The sequence below is a fragment of the Arachis ipaensis genome, chromosome B6 (genome assembly GCF_059453495.1).
Source record: "Arachis ipaensis isolate K30076 ecotype BB chromosome B6, ASM5945349v1, whole genome shotgun sequence".
In the NCBI taxonomy this organism is placed as follows: domain Eukaryota; kingdom Viridiplantae; phylum Streptophyta; class Magnoliopsida; order Fabales; family Fabaceae; genus Arachis; species Arachis ipaensis.
In genome coordinates, this window is record NC_142441.1 from 1,979,296 (window position 1) to 2,007,246 (window position 27,951).

Genomic DNA, 27,951 nt, shown 5'->3' on the forward strand with positions numbered 1-27,951 from the left:
TTTCTTTATTCCTTCTTCATAAACCATTCTCTTGTGCCTTTAATTTCTTCAACTCTCTGTAACCTAATTCTTACACCAACCCAAAGAAAACACCCCAAATTTTTTCATTCAATTTTTAGCATGCACTTTATATGATATAATGAATTCAATGGCGGCATCAAGAAGGGTGATTGAGATGCTGCTTTGTATGTCCTTGTTGGTGATGATGAGAATAACAACAATGGCACAACAAACACAACAATATCCTGAGACTAGTACTTCTTCAAGTTGCAGCAATGTTCTGCTAAGTCTTTCTCCGTGCCTAGATTACATAACAGGAAGTGCTTCAACACCATCATCTGGTTGTTGTTCACAACTTGCATATGTGGTGGGGTCACAGCCACAGTGCCTGTGTGAAGTTGTTAATGGTGGTGCTTCTTCAATTGCTGCCACCCTCAACATCAATCAGACTCAGGCTTTGGGCCTTCCTAATGCCTGCAGATTACAAACTCCTCCAATTACCATCTGCAGTGCTGTTACTGGTATCACTTCTAATTTCTTACTCAAAATCTTTCATATCTATATTTAATTTCTATAATGTTAGTAAAGGTAACTCAACATTTTTTTTAAATGGAAAATTATAGGATACCAGTATACTATCTGCCAACTTATAGTCAACAATAATTAATTATTATATTTTAATCACATCTATAAAGAGACACATCCAAAAAATATATATAAAGACATTTCTATTAGATACAACCATAAAAAAAAGTATTTTTGTTAGACATATCCACAAAAACATTTCTATTAAATACAGTCATAAACAAGAGTTGGCAGAAACGCTATTAATAACGTAACGGGATTGTTTTTAAATACAGAAATTTCATTGAACAACAATGTTAAGTTTTTATAAAAAAAATTATTTATACACCAAAATTAGCCATCAAAATAAAACAATGTTATATGATTAGCAAATATTATTATTTTGAACCCGTATTTAGCTAGTAATAATTTGCACATATATTTACAGAATAAATATATAATTTACACTTATATTTATCAGAATTTGTATACATGAGTTAATGTAGTTTGCGCTCATATTTTTCAGAGTTTGTATACATGAATTAGTAAAATATATTTGTTGAAGATAATTTAGTATTTGGGTTAATAGTCAAATTAGTCCCTCAAAGATAAGACATTTTTTTAATTCATCTTTGAATGATTTTTTTTAATCAAATTGGTCCTTCAAAAATTGCGAATTAATCATATTTGTCCTCCAATAACTTCATTAACAATTTTCTTCAAAGATTGATGTTGTAAAACGTTAATTGATAATATATATAATACATGATATGTCTAATTGGGTATTGACTAAATATGTTTATAAAAATTTATTAAATTAATCATTTTTTTCAATTACAAAAATCATATTCATAATATGACCTAGTGACTAAATTGATAAATTTTCGTAAATATATTTAATCAACGTCTAATTGAACATGTTATGTGTCATATATATGCTATAACATTTCACATCATCAATCGTTGACAAAAATTATGAGTGGAGTAACTGAAGGATAGATATGATTAATTTGTAATTTTTTAATGACCAATTTGATTGAAAAAATCTTTCAAGAACGAATTTAAAATATATAAATATATGTATTATTTAATTTATTTTTAATATATATTTTATATTAATAATTAATTTTGGTATATGTATAATATGGGTGAATTTTTAATATTATCAAATCCGTCGTTACATTAAAATTAGGGGTAAATTCGTGTATATACTAACACAGATTTATACGACTAAGATTGTTTTATGCTGTGAATTGTGTCTTTTTAGGATCTGTTTCTCCGCCGGCAGGTGTTTATTATGCGCCCAACATTCCAAATTCACCTGCAGCAGGTAACAAAAGAAAGAATAATTCTTTAATTAGTACTAAGACATTTCTCTTATTCTAGATCATTGAGGGAGTATCACATTATAATAAAGTATAATTATTTAGGTTTAATTATTCTATTGATTTTTATAGTCGCAAAATTTTTAATTAAGTTCTTATATTTTTTTTTTAATTGGGCCTTACACTAAATTTTTTTTAATTAGGTCCCCTTTAGTAGTAAGACTTAATTGTATAGGGACTTAACTAAAAAAAATTGATGCAGAGACTCAAATAAAAAAAAGTATAGAAATTCAATTGAAAAAAAATTAGTATAAAAACTCAATTAAAAAAAAATATAGAAATCTAATTAAAAATTTTGTGAAATTATAGAATCAACAAAGTAATTAAATTAATTATTTATGGTATTAAAATCAATAGAATAATTAAATCAATTATTTATGGTATTGGTAAGTAAATCAAAAGACATAAAGTTGATGTGTGACACACTTACGAATGCAAAGGGAAATGTCTTAATCCTTCCATAGATTGCGCTGTGAAAATTTCCAAATTAAAAAAATATTTGAGTCGTTCATTTTGCCTCTAATCGCGAATTAATTAATGGAATTGACCATTTTTTTTTTTTGGCATATAGGGATTGGATCAACAATTATTTCATCAACGAACGGTGGAGTTGGCGGTGGTTCATTTCACTGGAATTCAAGTTCCACAGCTAAATTACCTTCTTTGCTGCTTGTCATGTTTTTCTTTGCAACGACTTTGTCTTTGACTTTCGCCTTCACGACCATTACCTAGACTAAGGTTACCTACGTTAATCTCAATGTAGTATGTAAATTTTCTTAAACCTTATTAATTATTATTATTATTATCTGAATTCTATTCTTAGTTCTTACGCCGTGTAGCTGATTTAATATAGATTGCATAACATATTTGCGAAAAAACGTTTGGCCCTATATATGCCACTACTTTGGAGCCAAGCTAAATTGACCAATAAACTTTTTGAACAATATAATCCAATCTCTTTTTTAAATATCACTATATATGACACTCTGTATATCAAACAAAATGATAGTCTTCTCCCAGCATTAGTTCTATTATAATTTTTAAAATTAATATCACAGAATAAATTAATTCTCCAGAAATTTTTTATTAGAAGTTTTTGTCTCTAACAACTTTTTATTCTTTACAAATTTTTGAAAATTAATTTTTTTTATATAAATTGGTCTCTTTATTATTTTAAAAAGAATAATTTGTCTTAATTATTAAAATTTAATTGTGTTATAATAAAATTTATTAGAGACTTAGTTATCTAGCTAATACGTATATTAAAAAATTTAATTGAAAGCGATAAAAAATTAATTTGTTTGACGAGAATATTCTTCAAAAAAAATTAAATAATAAAAATCTTTTAGATATTAAAATGTCCAATCTTTTTTTTTAATTAATTTAAGTAATTACTCTATTAATAATAAAGATATACTCTATCACTAACTATTACAAAGTAATTTGTATTGTAAAATAAATAAATAAGAAAGATAAAATAAATAAATATAAAGAGAAGACTCTAGTATTAATATTAGTTAATATAATTATCTCAATATAATAAAAATAATTTATATATATCTACTAATATATGTAGTAACTTATTTGTAAAAGAGAAAAAGAAGAAAACAGTATATAAAGAAAGAGAGAGTGATTTTATTGTTGATTGTATTGTTCCTCAAATTGCTTCTCTATTTAGAGGCATGTGAACTTTATATTTTTAACTTCATTCAATATTGAAAACAAAATCAACCGTTCATATTAATGGGCATCCAATTTGATCTTATCACAACACTTCCCTTTTGATGTCCATTTAAGATTATGCCTCATTAGAATCTTATTAAAGAAAAATTCAATAGAAAAAAAAAACTTTAGTGGAGGAAAAAGAGTATAATATCCTTTGTGATAGGGACTGCCTAATTAAAAACCTTGTCAAGAAAAATCCAATGGGAAAAAACTTGACCAAGGAAAAAAGAGTACAGTCTCCCCCTCTTGTCAACATCATTTAATATCTCGAAATCGGTGCATCCTAATCTGATGTACCAATTTTTCAAAGGAGGATTTTGGAAGTGACTTTATAAATAAGTCTGCCAGATTATCGCTTAAGCAGATCTGTTGAATATCAATTGTCCCTTGATTTTGAAGATCACAAGTGAAGAAGAATTTGGGAGAAATATGCTTTGTTCTATCACCTTTGATGTATCCACCCTTAAGTTGAGCAATGCATATTGTATTATCTTTAAATAGGACAATTGGAGCTATCTTATGATCAATCAGTCCACATGATGACAGAATATATTGGATTAAACTCTTAAGCCAAAAACATTCGCGACTTGCTTCATGTATCGCTAGTATTTCAACATGATTAGAGGATGTTGCTGCAATCGTCTATTTCATGGACCTCCATGATATAGCTGTACCACCATATGTGAACAGATATTCTGTTTGAGATCTCCCTTTATGTGGATCAGACAAGTATCCTGCATCCACATAGCCAACTAGTTGTGACTTGGATCCATATAGATAAAACAATCCCATATCAACCGTTCCATGAAGATATCGAAAGATTTATTTGATTCCATTCCAATATCTTCTGGTTTGAGAGGAACTGTATCTTACTAGTAAATTCACAGCAAATAATATATCAGGTCTTGTATTATTGGCAAGATACATTAGTACTCCGATGGCACTAAGATATGGTACTTCAGGACCAATGATATCTTCATTTTCTTCTTTAGGACGGAATTGATCCTTTTCCACATCCAAAGATCTTACGATCATTGGGGTACTTAATGGATGCGACTTATCCATATAAAATCTCTTCAAGATCTTTTCTGTGCATGTTGTTTGATGAATAAAGATCTCATTTTTTGTATGCTCGATTTGTAGGCCAAGACAAAATTTAGTATTTCCAAGATCTTTCATCTTAAACTCTTCTTTTAGAGTTTTTATAATTGTTGAAATCTCTTCAAGAGTTCCAATGATATTTAAATCATCAACGTACACAGCAATTATAATAAATCCAGATGCAGATTTCTTTATGAAAACACACAGGCAGATATCATCATTCTTGAATCCGTTTTTGGTCAGATACTCAGTAAGACGATTATACCACAATCGTCCAGATTGCTTTAGACCATATAAAGATCTTTGCAATTTGACTGAGTATAACCCGTGTGAATATTCATTTGATGGTTTAGATATCTTTAGTCCTTCAGAGACTTTCATATAGATATCTCGATCTAATGATCCGTATGAATAAGATGTTACCACATCCATTAAATGCATATGTAGTTTATGGTATGCAGATAAACTGACCAAATAACACAATGTTATTGCATCCACTACAAGGAAATATGTTTCTTCATAATCTATACCGGACCTTTGTGAAAAACCTTGTGCCACAAGTCGAGCTTTGTAGCGTACAACTTCATTTTTCTCATTTCGTTTTCCCACAAGTACCCACCTGTATCTAACAGGTTTTACATCTTCTGGTGTACGGACTATAGGTCCAAAGACTTCATGTTTAGCAAGTGAGTCTAACTCAGTTTTCATAGCTTCTTTCCATTTTGGCCAATCATTTCTTCGTCGACATTCTTCAACTGTTCTTGGATCAATATTCTTACTTTCATGCATGATATTTAATGTCACATCATAGGCAAATATTTCATTAACAATTGTCTTATTTCGGTCCTATTTTTCTCCTGTAAAGACATAATTTATTGAGATCTCGTTATTTTTACAATTTTTATGTACCTGAACGTCTTTTGGCATTAAAACTATATCAAAATTTTGGACAACTGCAGGTGTCTCTACTATATCTTTTTTAACAAGAATAGTATTTACCTCTTTTCTTTTTCGAGAATTTTTGTCTTTGGAACCGACATGCCTGCCACGCTTCTGGTGTGAATTTGTTTCAGTGGCTATTTGTCCGACTGGGACATCAATTCAAATTGGGGCATTTTTCGCTGGTATATAAGATTTGGTTATCCTCTTTGTATCGAAAAATGCATCAGGCAATTTATTTGCTATTCTTTGCAAATGTATAAGCTTTTGAACTTCTAGTTCACATTGCCCTAATCGAGGATCTAAATGCATTAAGGATGATGCATTCCAATTAAGTTCTGAAGGTTTTATAAGGCTTAGACAAGGGGTTGAATTTATGACCTTCTTTAACTTTAATAAAATAACCTTTCAAAACAAACTTTTAGTCTGATTCTGTTTGAACTCAGCAGCGAAAAATTTATGAGACAATTTCATTTTGTCTCATGATTATCAGAAAACAGAACAGAGAAGGGAAGAGAGAAGCTGACACCATCATGTATCCTAGTTCAGTTGCCTTGTGCAATGCAACCTACATCCAGTCTCCACTACAACAGTGGTAAAATTTCCATTATAGTTAAAGTATTACATACACCAATTCCACAGGATTGACACAATCCTTTCACTCTCAAATTCTAACCAATCTGATTTGGTTATGCTAATACCTAACTCTTCACTCTTAGTGCTCACCCAACAAAAAAAGGGGTACCTCACTGGTACAAGATACAAGACACTTAACCAACCTAAAGAAATCTGAAATCACTCTAAGCTTTTCACTCAAGTGTTTCTCTCTGCCTCTTTCTACTCTTAGGCTCTTTCAAAAACTCTCTCATTCAGCCTTTTACCTCAAGAAATTACAGAAAAATAAACATTGAAAAGAAAATTACAATCTGTAAAACATGAAGGAGATTGATGCTTCAACAGCCTCTTTGCTATGTGATGAACCAAATTTACTTGCCTCTGATTTAGTTCCTCATTCTGGCGGAATGCTCCTTTGACTAGGAAGCACTGTCCAAGTTAATGAACTTCTTCAGAAAACTCTTCTCAGAACATAAACTTCAAAATACTGGTTCTCTCTCCTTGTCTTCAGAAAAATGAACAAATTTTCTTTTGTATCTCTTTGCATGTTGTTGAGTTGCTCTCTCTTAGGTCAACTCCTTGAGCTGTGTGCTACCAACTTACCACATCACTTTTTCAGTTAATTCCTAAATTAGAAAGTTAAGTCTGACTTTCTCTTACTTGACCGAAAGTCTCAGGGAAGCATTCAAGAACAGTATTTTAATGGCAATCCCACATATGAATCCTTGAGATATTACTTTGTCCCCAAGAAACAAATTTGACCATTGATTTACAGCAGTGGTGAACAGAGATCACTTTCTTCATTTATCTCAATTTAGAGTAGTAGAGAGTTTGAGAAGAAGAGAAGAAAATTAGATATATGCAAAGGAAAATAAATTACCTTTAGCTTGATATGGTTTGATTTTTGGTGATTAGACTTTTATTTTTTGGATTGAGCTTTCTCTTTCTTTCTTCTTTGATGAATGGCTTAGGGACGAAGCTCTCTCTCTCTCTCTCTCTCTCTCTCTCTCTCTCTCTCTCTCTCTCTCTCTCTCTCTCTCTCTCTCTCTCTCTCTCTCTCTCTCTCTCTCTGAGTTCTAATTGAATAAAAAAGGTGAACGTTGCTTTAGTGGAAGCAATTTGGAGGGATTGGCTTGAGAGATGAATTCGGGCTTGGGTTGATTTCTTTCTGGTTCAGCCCATTTGAATTTCTTGCTTTGTTTTCTTTGGGATTCCATTGTTTTGACAGCCCACGAGCAGATTCATTTTGTTTCATATTAGGTTGCTGCTATGTTTGCTTATTATGGCCTGCATCACTGAATCAAAAATAATCAACACTAATTGGGTAATTTGCCTAATAAAATAATATTTGTCATCATCAATTAATTTAGTTAATTACTTAACTCAACAAGTTCCTTTTCAGGAAGCTTATTCTCTCTCTCTAATGTTGGAAATTTTGATTCATCAAAATGACAATCCATAATCCGGACTTTAAATACATCTCCAGTTTGTATCTCAAGATACCTCACTATAGAGAGAGAATCATATCCAACATATATCCCCAATTTTTTTTTGGGGTCCCATTTTGGTGCGAGAAGGTGGTGCAATGGGAACATATATCGCACACCTAAATATTCTTAAATGGGAAATATTTGGCTACTGGCCAAAGGCTAATTGCATAGGAGAGAACCGATGGTAACTCGTTAGTCTCAAACAAATAAGTGCTGCGGCATGTAAAGTAACATGCCCCCAAGCTGAAGTTGGGAGATTTGTTCTCATAAGTAAGGGTCTAACAATTAATTGGAGGCGTTTAATAAGTAATTCTTCTAACCCAGCTACTGGATGTTCAACACTTATTCCATTAGCCATACAATAAGCATCAAAAGCTTGAGAAGTAAATTCACCAGCATTATTAAGACGAATTGATTTGATTGGATTTTCTGAAAATTGTGCTTTTAATCGAATAATTTAAGCAAGTAATCTCGCAAACGCCAAGTTGCGAGAAGACAATAAGCACACATGTGACTATCTCAAATATGCGTCTATTAGGACCATAAAATATCTAAAAGATCCACATGGTGGATGAATAGGTCCACATATATCACCTTGAATCCTTTCTAGGAATTCAAGGGATTCAAATCCAATCTTTACTGGTGATGGCCTTAAAATTAAGTTTCTCTAAAAACATGCAGCACAACAAAATTCACTAGATTTAAGAATCTTCTGGTACTTTAGTGAATGTCCATGTGAGTTTTCAATAATTCTCCGCATCATGGTTGTTTCCGGATGACCCAATCGATCATGCCAAGTTATGAATTCATTTGGGTTAGTAAACTTTTGGTTTACAATAGCATGTGATTCAATTGCACTAATTTTAGTGTAATATAACCCAGATGAAAGTGAGGGTAACTTTTCTAATATCACATTTTTATTTAAATCATGAGTTGTGATACATAAGTACTCATGATTTTCCTCATTCATTGTTTCAATATTATATCCATTTCGGCGAATATCTTTAAAATTCAATAAGTTTCTTAGAGACTTGGTAGACAATTGTGCATTATTTATTATGAATTTTGTTTCTCCGGAAAATACAATTATAGCTCTTCTAGAGCATTCTATCACATTGCTTGAGCCAATAATAGTATTAACATATTCTTCTTTTGGACACAATATGGATAAAATATATATCACTTTTGAGAATGGTGTGTGAACTTGCACTATCCGCAAGGCAAACATCTTCACTATATGTCCTTGTCATTCTCTTCAAAGACAAATAATAATAAAATGAATAGAAATATTTACGCAGTAAAATTATTTCCTTAATTGAAAATATATTTTTCTAAGAAGTATAATATATACTAAAAATTTTATTATTATTATCTTGACACATTCAGTAATTTTGAAATTTATAAGTATTTTATTATACATCATATTTAAAATTCAGATGCATAAAAATAAAACTTAACAATAAATTTCTTACGTTATTATTTACATAAATATTTAACAATCTCACATATTAAACTATTCTATCATTGATCAAATGACCAATATTTCCTTCAGGACACTCAAAGAAATCAGATACATCATAATGAATGGTATAATTTTCAGCATCATTTGAAACAAAATTTGTTTCCTTTCCTTTGTCATCCTTTTTCAAAGATGCTTGATAAAGATCGACTAGGTGTCTTGGTGTACGACAGGTACGCGACCAATGACCCTTTTCACCACAACGGAAACATTTATCCTCTGCTGATTTATTTTGCCAATTGTTTGTTTGTTTATCCCACTTCTGGTGAGATCCTTTATTGTGAATATATAATTCTTCTTCCTTCTATAATTTTTCTTGTTACTAAAACCTTGCCATTTATCTCTCTTGGGGGAATGATTTGCCGCATTTGCTTCAGAAAATGGGACGGCGCCAGTTGGGCACGCTTCATGATTTTTTAAGAGCAACTTATTGTTTCCTTCAGCAACAAGAAGACAAGAAATTAACTCAGAATACTTTTTAAATACTTTTTCTTGATACTGCTGCTGCAGGAGTACATTCGAGGCATGGAAGGTCGAGAAAGTTTTCTCTAACATATCATTATCATATATCTTTTTTCCACATAATTTCATTCGTAAGGTAATTCGAAACATTGCTAAATTATATTTATTTATGGATTTAAAATCCTGTAGACGCAAGTGCGTCCATTCATATTGGGCTTGAGGAAGTATTACCGTCTTTTGATGATTGTACCTTTCTTCAAGGTCTTTCCACAGATCTGCAGGATCTTTTAATGTGAGATATTCATTTTTCAATCCTTCGTCAAGATGACGACGAAGGAAAATCATGACCTTGACTTTATTCTTTTGGGATACATTATTTTCAGCCTTAATAGTATCTCCAAGATCCATTAAATCAAGATGAATTTTAGCATCTAGTATCCATGATAAATAGTTATTTTCAGATATATCAAGAGTATTAAATTCAAGACGAGAGAACTTCGACATAAAGAAAATTTATTACCTGAGTCTTCCAAAAATTTGATTAGAGTCTCGTGCTGATAACGTATTGTAAAATAAAAAAACAAGAAAGATAAAATAAATAAATATAAAAAGAAGACTCTAGTATTAATATTAGCCAATATAATTATCTCAATATAATAAAGATAATTTATATATATCTACTAATATATGTAGCAACTTATTTGTAAAAGAGAGAAAGAAAAAAACAGTATATAAAGAAAGAGGGAATGATTTTATTGTTGATTGTATTGTTCCTCAATTACTTCTCTATTTATAGGTCTCTGAAATTTACATTTTTAACTTCATTCAATATTAAAAACAAAATTAACCACCCATATTAATGGACATCCAATTTAATTTTAATACAACAATTTGGACTCTTTTTGTCTCAAGGCAATTGATTCGATATTTATTTGTTCAGATTTTGTCAATAAATAGGGTCAAAACATGATAAAAAAATAATAATTGATAAAAAAAAGTTAAAAAAAAAATGCGCTCTAGATGAGTAAACTATTATTTTTATTCAAAAAGTTTAAAATGTTGATAAATTTATTCAAAAAAATTAAAATTAATTTTATATTTATAAAAAATAGACTTTTGTTAATAAAACAATTCAAACTCTAAAAAATTATTTAAAATTTTTAAACTATCCTCTTTACTTATCTTAACCCACTCTCAATCCTTAATCCTTCATTCCTAATGCTCAAGTTTTCAATCCTTGACCATTAATATAAAAGTCTATCGTCATCCAAATTTCATTCTCAATTACTACTATTGTCATTGCTGTTGTCTATCTCTGCAGTGGACAGGATGAATATGGTGGTGGCTAATCTCACTCGCCATTCCCAAATAGCAACTCTTCTTATATATATTCTCTTCTTCTCATTACACAACGTTCTTTCTCTTCGCCTCAACGGTAGCGATAATGACTCCTTCTGTCATTGTCGTCCTTATTCATCACCATCGTTCCTTTTTTCTTTTTCTCTCATTTTTTCTATTTGGTCTTTATCTCTTTCTATCCTTCGGATATCTCAATATGGCCGTAAATTGCATTGGAGCGTTGAGAAGAATCGAGGTTGAAGAAAGAAAATTGTTTATTTGCATGTTCAGATCGTTTAATCCAAAAGTAGTAATCGTTATTGAGGAAGAAGCAAATTTTAAGAACAATCAAAATGACTTTGTTTAATGATTTGAAGAGTGTATTAAATTTTACTGCGTATACTTCAAGATGTTAGACGAGTTTTTCATTAACGAGTAATGAAAAACTGATGTTGGAGAGGGATTGTTTTAGAAGCATAGTTAGAATTTTGGCTTGTGACGATGATAATGATGAACAAAATAATAATTATCATAATAATGAATAATAGTTTAAAGATTGTTGTGAGAGAAAAGAGAGAAAAACACAGTAATGTAAGAAGTTAACAAAATTTTCAATTTGTAATTTGTTCCCACATGATACTAAGAAGATTTGTGGTTTATTCCAAATGAGGCAAAAGATGAGTTCAATGGCAGTGAATTGGAGGGAGATGAGATAATGGGATGATGGAAGTGGTGGCAACAGAGACAGTAATAGTGGCAACTGAAAACTAAAAGAGTGGTGAGAGAGAATTTGGATGGTGGGACTTTGGAATGAGGGTGATAGTGGTGGTGTGAATTAAAATTAGAATTTAAGATTAGGTTATATAATAAGGTAGTTTGAAAATTTTAAATAATATTTTACGATTTAAATAGATTTTTTAATAAAATCTTATCTTTCATAAATTTAAAGTCAATTTTATTTTTTCATTCATAGATTTGTCAGTATTTTGACCTTTCATGAGTGAAAATGATAATTTATTTGCCGTAAATTGATAAAGAAAATTATGAGAATGGTACAGTTGGATGGAATTTTATAGCGAAAAGAAGAAGAAGAAAAAAGTATGATAAAAAAAATCGAAATTTTAAGTAAAATAAAAAAATAAATTAAATATATAAAACATAATATTATAACAAGATTCAAATCTTAAAATCATAAGTTCTAGTACAAATTTTAGACAATTGATTTGACCTATTTAAAATTATAATATCAAAAAATTTTAAGAGTTAAATCAAATTCTATCCATTGTGATTAGAAGTGTTTTGGACTTTTCATTTTTAAAAGTAAAATTAAAACAAAAATACAAATTTGGATATAATTAAAAATAATTAAACTTATGAAATAAATTTAAAATAAAATAAAAGAGTCGGACTATAATGGTAATATATTTATATTGATATCTCTTTTGTTGCTTTTTTTTTTTCCTTGAAAAAAGTCATATTGACTTCCAATTAAAAATAAAAAAAATTAGCTGTAAAATTGATTTTATCCATTTATGAAATGGTTTAAAAAAATTAAGAAAATATATATTTTTTTAATTAAATTCAAATGGTCCAAAATATTAAGGGACCATCAAATTATGTGCCTTGATGGTTATCGTTGTATTGATAACAATGAGCGAAATGTCATGCTTTCATCCTATGCTTTTCAAATCATTATAGGTTTATCATTTGATTGGCCAAAAAATTTTAATGCGAAAGGATGGTGGGTGTGTATGTCTAAATATGATTTTCATGATGTGATTCCCGCATATATAAAAACCTGAAATTTGTTGGAGTAAAGAGTTTTCTTAATGTAAGAACTAAAAACACGAATTAACAGCAGCAGAGTTAATAGATTTTTTGTTTCTAGTATAATTACTTAATTACATTTCGTTTCTAACAATTTCTCATTTTTCATATTTTTGTATAAAAACATTTTGATCCATTTTTTCCATCTATTAAATGTTAGAATATAATTATGATCAATTATGATCAATTAGTATTGTTTAGTATATGTGAGTATTATTATAAGAGATTACGTCTTTATTATTATGATTTTTTTAGTACCTATAAATACCATTTTATATTGTATTATTCTAAACAACTTGAATAGACAACTACAACACATTCAATAATATACAAATCATTTCTCGTGTTTAATCTCTTGTTTCTAACATGGTATCAGAACCATGATATCCTCCTGGAAGAGGATAGATTGTTTTCCTTGCGATGAAATCGCCGTAGTTTTTGTATTTTTTTCTATGCCATTTTTCTTTCCCTTTTGTCACTCTTTTGATGGTTTTTCACCTCAGCGACTAGCCTATTTTCTCTGTCTTGTTTTTTTTAAGTCGTATGATCAAACACCATTGTCACCCGCGGCATGAAGAAATCATATAGTTTTCGCTCTCCTTCGACAGTTCTGTCTGCGTTCTCTCGTGGCAGTTCCGTCTGTGCTTCCTTCAGACGTTTTATCAATTTATGCAATTTTTTTAGTTGTTTTAAATAAGTTTCAAACTCAATTTGTCACTTGAGTTTGAGGAGGGATATTATAATATAATTAGGATCAATTAGGATTAATTAGTATTGTTTAGTATATCTGAATATTTATTATAAGAGATTACGTTTTTATTATTACGATTCTTTTAGTACTTATAAATACCCTTTTATATTGTATCATTCTAAACAACTTGAATAGACAACTACAACACACTCAATAATATACAAATATTTTTTCTAATTTAATCTCTTATTTCTAACATTAAAAAAACAAGAAGTCGTTCATTTTCAACATTTTTATTTTTATTTGTGTCGATGAGTGTTGATTTTCATTAGCTTCTAAATTTTTTAGAAGTATATTTTATAATTTATACAAAAGAAAAGTAAGAGAGAAAAATCTAATCCGTGGTCCGTACGAAACCGAGAGTCAAGATCCAAATTAGCCAGCTAAGGTTGAATGGGTCAGTGTCATATAATTTTGTTTTTGTTCAACTGATTTTTATTTTCTGATTAAAACTGATTTTCATTTTCTGAATTAAGAAGAAAATATAAAAGAGAGAAAAAAAAAAGGAATTTAGAATATGCGAAGATGTATTCTTCTCTCTATTGACAAGTGAGGAGGCTGCCCGGGCACGCAACCCAACCCAAAACCCCCCATGCAATTTGCAAATTCAACATTTTAATTTTTAACTTTTAGATACAATTTTACATTATCAATAAATCTAAACTAAATTCTCAAATAATTTTGTTAACAAAATATTCGACAATTTTACTTTAGCCAGTAAATTATTCTTTTTTTTTTCTTATACGCAAACTCTTCTTATGAGACCCCTCTCATTTTTTCAATTATTATCTATGATAAAACGAAAAATATTAAACATATTGTGTATTATTTTAATTAATTTTTATTTTGACAAATAAGTTTGCTTACCAGTAAAACAATCTCTAAGTTTAATTTATCTGCATTAGAAGGAAGTCTTATAAATGCAATGATGAATTAAACTTATTGTGTATTATAATTTAGCATTTTTCATCAAATTTTCTTATGAATTATAAATCTTTTAATGAAATTGGATGAACTATTGAGACACAATAATAATCAAAATAGATGAAAATTCGTACGCATATAAAGTTAATAGTAAAAAATTATTAAATAATTTCTTAACTATTAATTTCACATAATGATATATATGTAAATTTTTATTGTAGAAATAATATAAAATAGAATTTAATATCATATATTAATAGTATAATACAAAAATATTGAATTATATATTTTGACATAAGTTAAAAATAAAAAAATCTAAAGAATTAACTATAATATAAGTCAACTTTTTATATTTCTAATTTTAAAATTTGAAAAATTAAGATAGTAGAAAATAATTTTTTTTCTTTTTAATAAGAGAAAATGACAAATAGATTCCTGATCTTTTGCCTCACGGACATTTTCGTCCCTAACTATTGAAAAATACTTTTAAGTTCCTGACCCTTTACAAAATTTGGACAAATCAGTCCCTGACGGAGGCATTTGGACGGATCGGTCCCTGATGGAGGTATTTGGACGGAGGGACTGATCCGTCCAAATTTTGTGAAGGTCAGGAATTTAAAAGTATTTTTCAATAGTCAGGGACGAAAATGTCCGCAGGACAAAAGGTTAGGGACCTATTTGTCCTTTTCTCTTTTAATAACAAATCTCCTATTTTTCAACTATTTAATTCTAGTTGGCTATTCTCTTTGTTATTTTCCAGCGGAACCGAATAAATAACTAGTAATTTGTAAATGGTAAAAATTCAAGTGGAATCAATTTTATATAAAGTTGATAATTGAAAATTGTTAGATAAAAATTTAGTCAAATTAATTAAATTATTAATTATTTTCAATTATCAATTTTACTTAAAATTAACAGCACTGAATTTTCAACTTTGTAAAATTCAACTTTGTAAATACCTAAGTTAAAAAATAAATAGTGTGCTATAAGAATTAAGAAATTAGTGAGATGGAGAATGGAGGAAGGGATTTGGCAAGTAAAGAGCAGCATAGCGTAGAGCATTGATTCACATTGATTGATAATTGCATTGGCCTCTCTGTCACTGGGGTTTCATTCATTCATCAAATGCAATGCAATTTGTATAATCATTCATGTAACCAACCATAACTCATCGTTGCCGTTTCCATAGCCTCGCTCGCACCCAATTCCTTACCCTCTCTTCTCTCTTCTCTCTTCATATTCCCCTCTTTGTTTCTCTCCGTACACTCGATTCCGTTCCTTCTTCGCTGTTAGGTAAATTTTCCTTCTCTCCTTCTCTCTCTACTATCTTTCCCTTTCTCGTTTTCAATTTTTCTTCGAATCTTTACCCTCACAAGATGCTTAATTTATGCGTTTTTCTTTTCTTTCTCATTTTCACTTGATCGATTACCCCTTACTTAATACTGTTCCTCAATTTCAACTCAGTTTCCCCTTTACCACTTCACAATCCTTCTTCTACTTGTATTCCTTTGTTCAAATTAATTAAGAATTGTAGTACTTACAAATGTTAGGGCTGGAATCCTAATTTGAATTCCATCAGCTGTCTTGTGTTCTACTGCTTTTGCATGTCAAAGGTTTTTACTTTCTTTTCAGTTTTGTTTTGGGAGGAAAGAGGCGCGTTTGGGGTGAATGCATTTTCGGAAAATTTCAGTTCACGGGTTTTGGTTTTGGATCATGTTTTAGAAAAACCGTGGGAAGCACTATTGGCAAAGCTAGTGCATTTTCCTCATCTTGTGAATTCAGATGATGATCATATTTGCTTCCGTTTCTCGCTTTTCCTTTTACATTTACCCATGGATGTATTTATTTTATTTATTTCTCTCTTTATTGTCTTGTTACAGATCAATCATCGATATCCTCTTTGCCATTGACTTTGCTTTGGAACATCAGGTATATTGCATTATGTGGCTGGATTTATGCCATTCGTAGTTCCCTATTAAACATTGTGCTTTAATTTGTGCCTGATTAGAAAATGGGTGTGTGGTATGAATATTACTCTTTTGCAATTTCAGTGACTTAGGCGTCTCTGACCTAGTTCTTCCATTCGTGGCTGATTTATCAGTTGTTTTCGCCTTTTATTTTCTCTTAGAGTTGGACATTCGGTACTCAAAGTTTTAAGAGATGAATATAATCATAATCCCTGACTTTTAATTTTGGAGCAAGTGCATTGGCTGTGTCCAGTTCAAGTTAATGCAGCGTAGAGAGGACCTATTTATAGGAATGGGAATGTAACTGGTCTGTTTATAAGTTATAACCCATCCATACTCCATAATCTCATATATTAAGTTGCCTCCCCTCTGCTGGGGCCAAGGTTCACCACAATGTCAATATTGAAAAAATGAAGTTGGAAGTTAAAACACATGTCAGAGTCCAGTAACAGATGGTTATTAAGCCATTAAGCTAGCTCTTTTTTTGTGTCCTTCATATTAGAACTATCAACATAAATTGCTAGGTTGCACTATTGTGCTTCTCAAGTTCATTTCCTTTAAAATCTTGAATAGCCTCTGATTGTTGTTATTCATTTGTCTAGAATGAATTAATGTCCCTAATATTAGATGTGTAAGTGTAAACCATTTAAACTTTGAGGGTTGGGTGGGTTGATTTAAACACTTAAGTACTTAACTTATGCTTTTTTATGCTTTTTTAAAGGCTGAGCAATCAAGCAAGGGTTGGGTGGGTTGATTTAAACACTTAACTCATGCTTTTTTTAAAGGCTGAGCAATCAAGCAGCAACTTTAATCTGCTTGCTAATTTTTTATGTTTTTTTATTTTTTTGGAGAGAATGAGACAGAAAGAACTTTCTGCAAATCATATGCAATCTCAGTTATACAATGGTGGTAGGCAAACACATAAAATGCAAGCTGTTAACTGAAAAGTATTGTAGAACATCCCAACATGGGGCAATTGCTTTGTGTGATGAAAAAAAAAAAAAAAAAAAAAAAAACATAAGAGATATCTCAAACTATTATGTTGAGTGTCTACAGTATCATCATGTCTTCTACCATCAGCCTATAAGGTTGAGGCAGGGACCACTCATTTGAAAACTTTTATCTCTATTGTCTCTATATGAGACCTACTAGTTATTATCTCATCTATCATTCACAATGAGTTTGGAATGCTTTATGTTTGTTGTCACTATGTGAGCCTTACTAGTCATGGTATATCATTCCAATGATAAAACTTGTTGAATATGTTTCTATATCCAGTTCAAACATTCTATTTCCTAGCATTGTTGCTACTTCAATGATCTGCATCTTTTCTGAAGTTCATATATATATATAGTTTACTTATAAAAGTACTCTTTGATGAAACAACACAATATAATCATAAAACTATATTCAACTGCATTCTTTGGTTATACTTACTAATGTTTCTACTTCGTATTGGATTTGAGTTTTCTCAAGTATAGCTTACAAAATTTGTATACATTGCTGGATATATATTGTGATTTCAGGGGTGGCTTCCTTTATAGCAGGAAATCACAGTTGGAAAGTTATCTGTGTCGGATGAAAGAGTGGCTATCCACTTACAATGGCTGGACTTATTGAAGGACTCCCTGATGCTGTTGCAATAAGGTGCCTTGCTCGGGTTCCCTTCTACCTCCATCCGAAGTTAGAGGTTGTCTGCCGTTCTTGGCAAGCAGCTGTTCGTAGCCCTGAACTATTTAAAGCTCGGCAGGAGGTTGGTTCATCAGAGGAGTTGTTATGTGTCTGTGCTTTTGACCCAGAGAATGTGTGGCAGCTGTATGACCCTCTACGAGATCTGTGGATTACACTTCCGGTTCTTCCCTCAAAAATAAGGCATCTTTCGCACTTTGGTGCTGTTTCCACTGCTGGAAAGTTGTTTGTGATTGGCGGTGGCAGTGACGCAGTTGATCCCTTGACTGGTGACCAAGACGGCTGTTTTGCAACAGATGAAGTCTGGTCATATGATCCGGTAGTCCGGCAGTGGGCCCCTCGAGCATCAATGCTGGTTCCGCGCTCTATGTTTGCATGCTGTGTTTTGAATGGGAAAATTGTTGTGGCTGGGGGCTTCACCAGCTGCCGAAAATCAATATCTCAAGCAGAAATGTATGACCCTGAGAAGGATGTATGGATTCCAATGGCTGATCTTCATCGCACCCACAATTCAGCCTGTTCAGGAGTAGTGATAGGTGGAAAGGTGCATGTGCTGCACAAGGACATGTCAACAGTTCAAGTTTTAGACAATGCGGGGCCTGGATGGATTGTTGAGGAATGCGGGTGGCTCCAAGGTCCTATGGCGGTTGTTCAAGATGCACTTTATGTGATTAGCCATGGATTCATCTTCAAGCAGGACAAAGAAGGGAGAAAGGTGGTAGGTTCAGCTTCCGAGTTCCGAAGGAGAATTGGGTTTGCAATGATAGGGGTGGTTGATGATCTATACGTGATTGGAGGCTTCATTGGCCCTGACAGATGGGACTGGGACATTAAGCCATTATCAGATGTCGATATTCTCACACTTGGGAGTGAGAGACCAAATTGGCGTCAGGCAGCTCCAATGACAAGATGTCGTGGTACTATTCTTGGTTGTACACTGCTGAGAATTTAGACCTTGGCAACTTTCTTAGGCCTTTGTGTAATTTGTGGCTCATGGGGGATTTGGGTCCCCTAAACTAGACAAAGAATTAGTTGTTTCAATGGCTTCCTTATTTTGTATGTAAGCCATAATATTTATCCTTGTCTTTGTGATGATTACATGCTGGTAAATTAGGCAAGCCCTTTGTCTGTTCTGTTCGAAACAAAACAGTAGGTGAAGGACCATCAGTTAGGCAGGAACAAGCCGGTTCTACAACAATTGCAAGTTTGTCACCTTTCTTTAGGAAAAAGGACCACTTCATAGTTCATAGTTCCTTTTTGTCATAGGTCATAGACTCATAGTCATAGGGTTAATGTTCGTAAACTTCATAACCAGGTCAACCGATAAAATGTGACAATTAAACTAGCAGTGAAAATGGAGTTTCACTTTGCAAATTATTTCTGTAAATTGTGTTCGTGTGTTTGAGTTCTGCATTTCAGCTGTATATCTATTTTTGTATTTTGGTGTTTAACTTTTTGGTCTTAAAAAAGAAGTTACTTTTATTTCTGATTTTCTATGATGATATATATATTTCAATTAGACGGTGACCAAGTGTTATTTTTTTTTGTGGTGCACAGGAGTGTATCTTGTTTGATTCATCCGTACAAACATTAAGCAAGTGTCGGTTGCATGCAGTAACTATTTGTTAGACAAACTTGATTTGAAAACTGAAAAAAAAGTTTAAAAAAGATAGTGTTGTAAATCACTAAAACAACAACTATTTAAATTTTTTATAATCTTTTAATTTTGATGGACTAGAATAAAATTTTTCATATAGTCATAACATTTACATGAGTTTTTGGAACTTTTTCTTTTTAATATTGTATCACTAGAGGTGAAATCCTTCGTCATGAACCAAATTGTGTGTTAAACACAACTATGGCCATTTACAAAACGTTAATGACGTTTTGTGTTTCTTCAATTAAAATAATATTTTTCTAACAAAACGTCAGTGACGTTTTCTGTTTTAATAATTAAAATAATATTTTTTATTACAAAACGTCAGTGAAGTTTTGTTCGTTGATGATTAAAAAAAAAATTTATTGCAAAACGTCAGTGACGTTTTGTGCTACTACCACAACCCTGTAGAACACCAAAATCATCAAATATTTTTGTATTTCACATTAAAATTATTCATATATAAAAATTTTAGCCGAGTTTTTGACTTTTTTCAAATATGTGAAAACTAAATAGTTTTACTAACATGTCAATATGTAATTGGATTTTTTATTAAAATTAAATTCTTCTAATTAATATAAAACAAGTGTATCAAAATGACTTTAATTGTAGGAATAGTCAAAATATTACTTTTCTTTACCTAATTCATATCTTAAATATAAACTTTTTTCAAAAAATATTATGTGTACTATATTGTGTATGAATATATATTATTTTTTTATTTTAATATATATTTTGCATTTCAATATATAGTCTATAATTTATTTGGTAACTAATTTTTTATATACATGTAAGATAATTATATTTTTGTACAATGGAATTTGGATATTGAGTTTTTGTCAGAATATTTTTCATTTTGGGCCATATATAAGACGTTGATTGGGCTTAATTAGAGTGACGAAAGCCCAAAAGAAGGAGTAGTGAAGCGCGAAAACCCTAACACGATACTACGTGTTTGCGGAAATGACGAAACTGCTATCCACGCTCTTTCGTTCGTAAATCCAACTTTGAAAAAAGTCAGTGAAAACAAACAGAAATGGAAGAAACAGAAGCAGAAGCAGAAGTAGAATCAAACCGAGACAACGTTGAAGTAGCTCCGGCGCTAATCGCGGTTCACCCGGAACAAACCTCCGTCGCCGTCGCCGTTGGACCCGACCTCCGTGTCTTCGACCTCCTGTAAGTTTCTCCCAACCCAAACCCCCAAGTAACGACAAACCTAACCGTTTTCTCAACTTTTTTTCATACACACGCACAGTGCTGGTTCCGCTGCTTCTCTAGTCGACGAGTGCGGTGCACCCTTCCACAAGGACTCAATCAGAGCTATCAGATTTGGCTCCAGAGGGAAGCTCTTCGTGTCCGCCGGCGACGACAAAACTGTCAAGATTTGGTCCACGGAATCGTGGCGCTGCGTCTGCACGGTGTCGTCGGAGAAGAGGGTGAGTGCGGTTGCGATAAGTGAGGACGGTTGCCACGTGTGTTTCGCTGACAAGTTCGGTGTTGTGTGGGTTGTGGACGTGGCTGGGTCCCATGAACACGTGGCATTAGGTGATAGGAAACCGACGCCGCTTCTTTCTCACTATTGCAGTATCATCCCTAGCTTGGTCAGATTTTTTATCAACTTGTTTTCTTTTTTACAATGTGACTTATGTTTTCTATTTCATTTTCTTATGTTATTATTTGTGCTGTGCAGGAATTTTCCCCTGATGGCAGGTTTATTTTAAGTGCTGATCGGGATTCTAAAATTCGGGTAAGCTAATTTAGTTTATGATTGATTGATTATGCTGCTTTTTGTTTAGAGTACTTTGTGTAATTGTGTGAATGCAACAGGTTACTAATTTTCCCAAGAAGCCGTTGAATGGAGCTCACGAGATACAAAGTTTCTGCCTTGGTCATACAGAGTGAGTTTTGATTCTATTTAATCATCATGCTTACTGCTGTGTTTGATTTCTTGATGATTCACAATGCTCACTTTGTATGATCGTAAGGACTAGTTTACCTTTCTGCCCATTTGGTTATAACTCATGTCAAATGATTAAGATTCCATTATGCAGTTTTTACTTTTAGAATTTTACATCCTAACAAAATTGTGAAGCTGACATTTCTTTTTTTATCCTAAGGAGGGAGGTTTCTTCCTATTCGTAGATTTTGACATGTCCCTATTTGCAGGTTTGTATCCTGCCTTGCCTTTGTTCATGCTCGGGAATGCCCTCAAGGCCTTCTTGTCTCTGGCAGTGGTGATTCAACGGTCAGTAACCAATTCTATCCTTAGGGACTCAGACATTGTTTTTATGTCTTATACTTAAATTGTTCCGTGTTAGGCAAAAGTAATGCGGAACTGATTTCTGCAGGTTCGATTGTGGGATATCTCCTCTGGGGTGCTCCTAGATACTTGTGAGGTTGCTGCTAAGGTATAGCTATTGTATATATCCCGTTGATCCTAGGGTTGTATGTTTTTTATTTCTTAGTCAATTATGAATGCATTTTGTTAATTATTGCTTGACTTGTCAAATACTCATTAAAATTTGTAAAATAATGTTGGTGATTAAATAAGGCTCCGCTCACTTACTATTTCCCGGGGTGATGAGTCTGACTTTCTTGATCCTCACCTTCTGTTTCTAAAGGCAGGACTTCTAGAGTCTAATGGTGAAGCAGAGGAGCATGGCCATGCTGTTACTGATTTGTGCACCACCATCAGTGGTTTGCTTATTGCTGTGGCCATTCAAAGGTAAGTCTTTCATTCTTCAGTCATGCCATATTAGTCCGGTATAGTTTTATGTTCATTACCTGACATGTTTATATTTGATACAACTCTAGCTTGCAAGGACTAGTATTGTTGAGCTGTGATGTTTCTGCACAAACACTTTCTGTTTCCAAGGTAAGAAATATGATAACACATTTTTCAAATGACACTCATTTGCATGATTACTGTCATATTTAGTGTGCCTTCTTTCATTTTGTGATCTATTCTTCATGTATAATGTTAGATTTCTAAAATCAACTCATGCATTATCTGTGTAAGAGTGTAGCAACCACAAAACCTTTTCTAGAGACAGGAATTTAAACTGATGGGAACACTGCAGGTGGTTTCTATTGCGGGAGAGGCCTTTGTTCCTACCTGCTTGGGGTTCAGCCCCGCCGAAGGGAAATTGTGGATGGTAACTGGTGTTTCTAGTTTACCTGCTTGTAACTACCCGCCGTTGTCTCGCGTGCGAGTAATCTCTGCTATTGATGCTGAGCAAGAGCCAGTAGTTTTGGGAGATGATGAGATACCTGGTGGAGAGAAGCTGCTAGAAACGTTGCAAGGAAGTGCTTCTGTTGATGAGAGTGCTTTCTTGGCTGCAGCTGAAGCTGTCAAAACAGCAATGCGCAACCTATTGATTAAAAAGCAATACCCTGCAGATAATAGAGAATCTAGGAAGAAAACTAGAAATGATAGAAAACTGAAAATGTGACAGTATTTTTTCCTTTTTCGTTAATTGTTGTTTCTATTAATATAAATGTTGATTTCCTTGATTTGATTTTATCACTAGTTCTATTATTGGTTCCTTGTGACCCATTTCATTTATTTTCTCATCAGTGAGTCCGAAAATTTCAAACCAAACTGCCATCAATTTTCTGTCTGCTCTTTTACTAGTAATTGTCGCAAGCATTTTAACTATATTAACTGTGGTATGATTAGACCTGATCCAGTGTAATTAGTGTGATGAGTTACACATCAGTGATGCATTTTGGACCGTCGTCATCATGGCAAATTGGTAATTAGAGTTGATAGACTATCGCGTCAAGATAGAACTTCTTGTAATTTGATTTAAAAATAAGTTTTCCGATGAGAAACTTGAATTTATTTTGTCAGATTAACCATGAAATGTAAAGCTAAAATCTCATTCATTTGTTGTAGGTACACCATGTGTAATTGTTCATTTATTAATTGGTAGTAGATAAGGCTTATCCTGAATTTAACGTAACCATCACATTCACAATAACCATTACAGTCGTACACACTTTGTGACTTTCCACTAAATTCAAGTTAGTGACTCACTCTAGCTAAAATTACCACTGATACTAAATAAAAACCATAGCCTCTAACAAGTAATTTTATTATTTTAAACTAAATTTTTTAATATAATTTTAAATATATTGTCAGTATAAATTAATTTTACATGTACATTTCAATTACATATTATTGCATCAACAAAATTAATTAATTTTTATATTTATTACATGAATTATCATCTAAATGAACATATATAACTGAATAACTGTACAATATTTTATATGGTTAGTTTATTAAAATTAATCTTATTTGATATATTAAATATGTTGATATCTTCAAAATATTTTATCTTAGATTTCTTAATCAATCAACAATTTAACAACTCTATATAGGCTCCACCTAGTTCCTCATAGCCACCTGTTGGTTTCCCCTGCAGAAAAATTCAAAAATAATGATGATGAATTGATGATAATATTTTACTTATTTCCTTCAAAATGAAAATGAAATATCCTACCCGAAATTATTTGCCTATTGGACTTATCTCTTGTATAATTTTAATTTGCTTAATTATGTGCCGTATATGACCAAGCAACACACACGTTAATGTTATCCAAAAATGTATGAAGAAAAATGCCGGAGAGAGAGAACTCTATTTTCTATCCTCCAACCGTAAATTTTACTTTATTTTTTTGATGCATGTTTAACAGAAGGTGAAAACTCAGGTGAAGTCGACTTCACGTGAGATTGATACTTAAGAGTCGTTAGATGAAAATTTAGTCAAATAAGTCAAATCATCTAACAATTCTCAAATATCAACTTCACGTGAAGTCGACTTCATCTGAATTTTCACCTTAATAGAAACCTAGAATATTATTTTTTAAACAATTTCTTGATAAAGAAAAACATAACCATACCTTGACAATTAATGTAGTATCCTATATATGATTTTTTTTTCTCTTTTGAAATTTTTATGCAGTCCTTATGCAATAAAATTGATAAAAGGATCATACACGAAGAGATTTTTTTTAACTCTTTAAGAACATTTTTTGTCCAAAACAGTCACATACAAAAAGTAAAAAAAAAAAAAAGGAAGAAAATCCATACCAAAAAGTAAAAGAAAAAAGAAGAAATAACTGATTTGACCAAACTCTATTGCCCACTAGTAAAATTGGTTGTAACATCATTTCGTTGTTTGCCACATGATTCTTAAATTAATAAATGCATCTCAATTGATTATAAATAGTTCCCTTCTATAGTATATTTAATAATTTAAAACTTTTTTCGACAGAGTTAATAATTTTGAGACATAAAACTGACTAAAGAAAAGACATACATCAAAATAAATTAATAATAAAGAAAATAAAGTTTTCTTTCCACTGTAAAAAGAACCGAGAATAATAGGAGTGTTAATTTTGGTCGTGAACATGGGGGAATAAATTCAAGAAACATAATAAGCATATTTTTTGTCTTACTACATCACCCGATATACATTCAGCCCAATAAGGCAAAATGTGGGCCTATGAATCATAAAGATGGCTCCCTTTTGGTGGGGCCCATATTGGGCCCATGGGTGAAAAAAGTACGTTATGTGGGGCAGGTAGGTTACATGGTGGGTCCCTTCCCACGAGCACATTAGTATTCTTTACCAAAATGTTGTCTATAAAATTGACATAAAATAAATAAGTCTTATTCTTGGCGAGTCCTAATGCGTTTCAAAATAAATAAATAAATAGTAGAAAAAAAGTAGAAATATGTCCCTAACTTTTTGATTCGCAAACATTTAAATCTTCGAGAATTTGAAAATACAGTTAAGTTTATGACCTTTTCAAAACCTAGACATATTGATTTTTCATGTTCACTTGGGTCTGTCAGATTCAACGGAAAAATCAAGCGTAACTCCTGTTGTACTGACCTGGTTTATACGAATGTACACGTGAGAGAGATTTTAAAATTGAACAAATGAAACTCAATAATCGATATGTTCAGAATTTGAAGAGGTCAGAGACTTAAATATATTTTTAAATCCGTGTTATTTTTAAATCCCCAAGAATTTAAATTTCTACGGACCAAAAGTCAGGATCGATCTGTCATTCTCTCTAAAGACTATAATATTTTTAAAATTTTAAATCAGATCTTAATTTTAAATTATAAAATTATAAATTCTAAATCTTAGAATATTAGAATCTACATTTTAAATTTTAGATTTAAATTATTAATATAAAATATAATAAATGAAAAATTAAATATTTATTTAATTAACAAAAAACGACATTTATTTTCCAATAAGAAGTATTTAAATATGAATCTTTATTTTTTATATAATAATTAAAAAAATATAAATAACGAGTGTTATTTCTTGCTGCTGTCTATATATGAATTTGGCCTCTGCAATAAGATGTATATAAAGGGTGCCAAATAATATATAACTTTGTTATTATCTAAATTTAAGTTTGAAATTGATTTGATTATTTAGTTTTAGCATCTCAGATTTAATTTTTATGTTTTTTTTTTATTCATTGAAATATATATAATAACTCTGATATAATTTGTATATGAGTTCGACCAACTTTTATTCAAAATATTTTAATAATATCAGAATATTTTATTTCTTAATATTAAAATTAATATCACATAACATCTTCCAATGGATAATCCCTCCCAAGCACAAAAATATCCTTAAAAATAGGTTTGACCAATTAATTAAATTTAGACTTCTGTATTGGCAATTTTGTTTTAATTTCCTCTACTGTCGGCTTTTAGTTTAAGAAAATTAATTACAAAAAAAACACATTTTTCTGAAACTTGGTAAATCTCTTTCTATGGTGCAGTGAAGTTGCTGCCCCTCCCCATCAAATGGGGCTCACTAGTGCCTCACTGCCTTTTTTTTTATTAGCAATGAGATAACGACACAACACAAGATCTTTGAATAAGAAAATATAATAATTAATAAATAAACAAAACAAAGAAAAATATTGTAATTGGAATTCAGGATTACTATTTTACCTAATCTTATATTTTAGAGTTTGGACATAGCATGGAGTATAAGAAACCAGAAGTGTTACATATATTGCTAAAAATATCAGAACTATTATTGCATTTTGTATACAATAATTTAGGGATGTCCCTGATCCAAATTGATCCAAAGCAAAAACCTTACTTGTCTTGAACACTTTGAATTAGATTTGACTCCCCATATAATTTTTGTTTAGCTGGATTGGAATATTCCGATCCAACTCAAATAATATACATATATAATATAAAATTTAATTTTAATGCGTTATTAGTGTGTTTCAGTCCGGCCCGCTTGATGCAGCGTCCCGGCCCGAGTGGCCGATTCAGCGAGTGGCTGACAAACGACCTGATAAGAACGCTCAAGTACCTCCTCTCTTCTAGCATTGTTCATTACAGCCAGAAGGGAAAAACTGACAGAATATATAAGGGGAGCGCCCTACCCCTCTTCCTAGGTACGTCACTAACCCGTTACTTTTACTGCCACCTATACGACCCCTGACTAGAGCGTTGGAGTGTCATTGCAGGTGACTCTCCCCTTTCTCAACACCACAGCTCGGGAGGTCGTCAAGTTTCTGTCTTCCACTCTCCAACACCACAACTCAAAAAATCCGTCCGTTCGTCATCTAGGTCCAGATCCTCCTCATCTCATTTGTCCATTCCACTTACCTGATCCGTTTGGGACCCGAGAACCGAACATAGTATAAAACCGTTATATATATATATATATCCAACCATATATATAACGTTAATATTAATAAAAATAACTACATTTTATATTAATTGGGTGAATGTTTATTTAAAAAAATAGTTGTGATTATACGACTGTGTAAAACGTTTTATATTGTCAGTACATTCAAATTAAACTCATATAATATAATCCTTTAAATGGTGTATGTTTTAATAATAAAACTTGTGATGACTTATTAATTTTTTATGCTTCAAATTATTACTTATTGCTACGTATGTTAATTTATATTGAAATGGATTTACTT

The 27,951-nt window shown here is 31.5% G+C and overlaps 3 protein-coding genes across 3 annotated transcripts; all 3 read left to right on the top strand.

Moving 5' to 3' along the window:
* LOC107645198 (non-specific lipid transfer protein GPI-anchored 15) lies at window positions 1–2,760 on the top strand. Its single transcript, XM_016349168.3, has 3 exons — window positions 1–521; window positions 1,832–1,894; window positions 2,521–2,760. The coding sequence occupies exons 1-3, from the start codon at window positions 140–142 to the stop codon at window positions 2,679–2,681; spliced, it is 606 nt and encodes a 201-aa protein (XP_016204654.1). The 5' UTR covers window positions 1–139; the 3' UTR covers window positions 2,682–2,760.
* Window positions 2,761–15,650: 12,890 nt separating this feature from the next.
* Window positions 15,651–19,670, top strand: LOC107645194 (Galactose oxidase/kelch repeat superfamily protein). The gene is made up of 3 exons (XM_016349163.3): window positions 15,651–15,933; window positions 16,521–16,569; window positions 18,134–19,670. Exon 3 carries the CDS (start codon window positions 18,211–18,213, stop codon window positions 19,246–19,248), a length of 1,038 nt encoding a protein of 345 aa, XP_016204649.1. The 5' UTR covers window positions 15,651–15,933; window positions 16,521–16,569; window positions 18,134–18,210; the 3' UTR covers window positions 19,249–19,670.
* Window positions 19,671–20,875: 1,205 nt separating this feature from the next.
* Window positions 20,876–23,498, top strand: TRM82 (Transducin/WD40 repeat-like superfamily protein). Its single transcript, XM_016349162.3, has 9 exons — window positions 20,876–21,129; window positions 21,209–21,554; window positions 21,644–21,700; window positions 21,781–21,851; window positions 22,120–22,198; window positions 22,302–22,361; window positions 22,575–22,678; window positions 22,768–22,828; window positions 23,034–23,498. Exons 1-9 carry the CDS (start codon window positions 20,990–20,992, stop codon window positions 23,403–23,405), a joined length of 1,290 nt encoding a protein of 429 aa, XP_016204648.1. The 5' UTR covers window positions 20,876–20,989; the 3' UTR covers window positions 23,406–23,498.
* The last annotated feature ends 4,453 nt before the right edge of the window (window positions 23,499–27,951 follow it).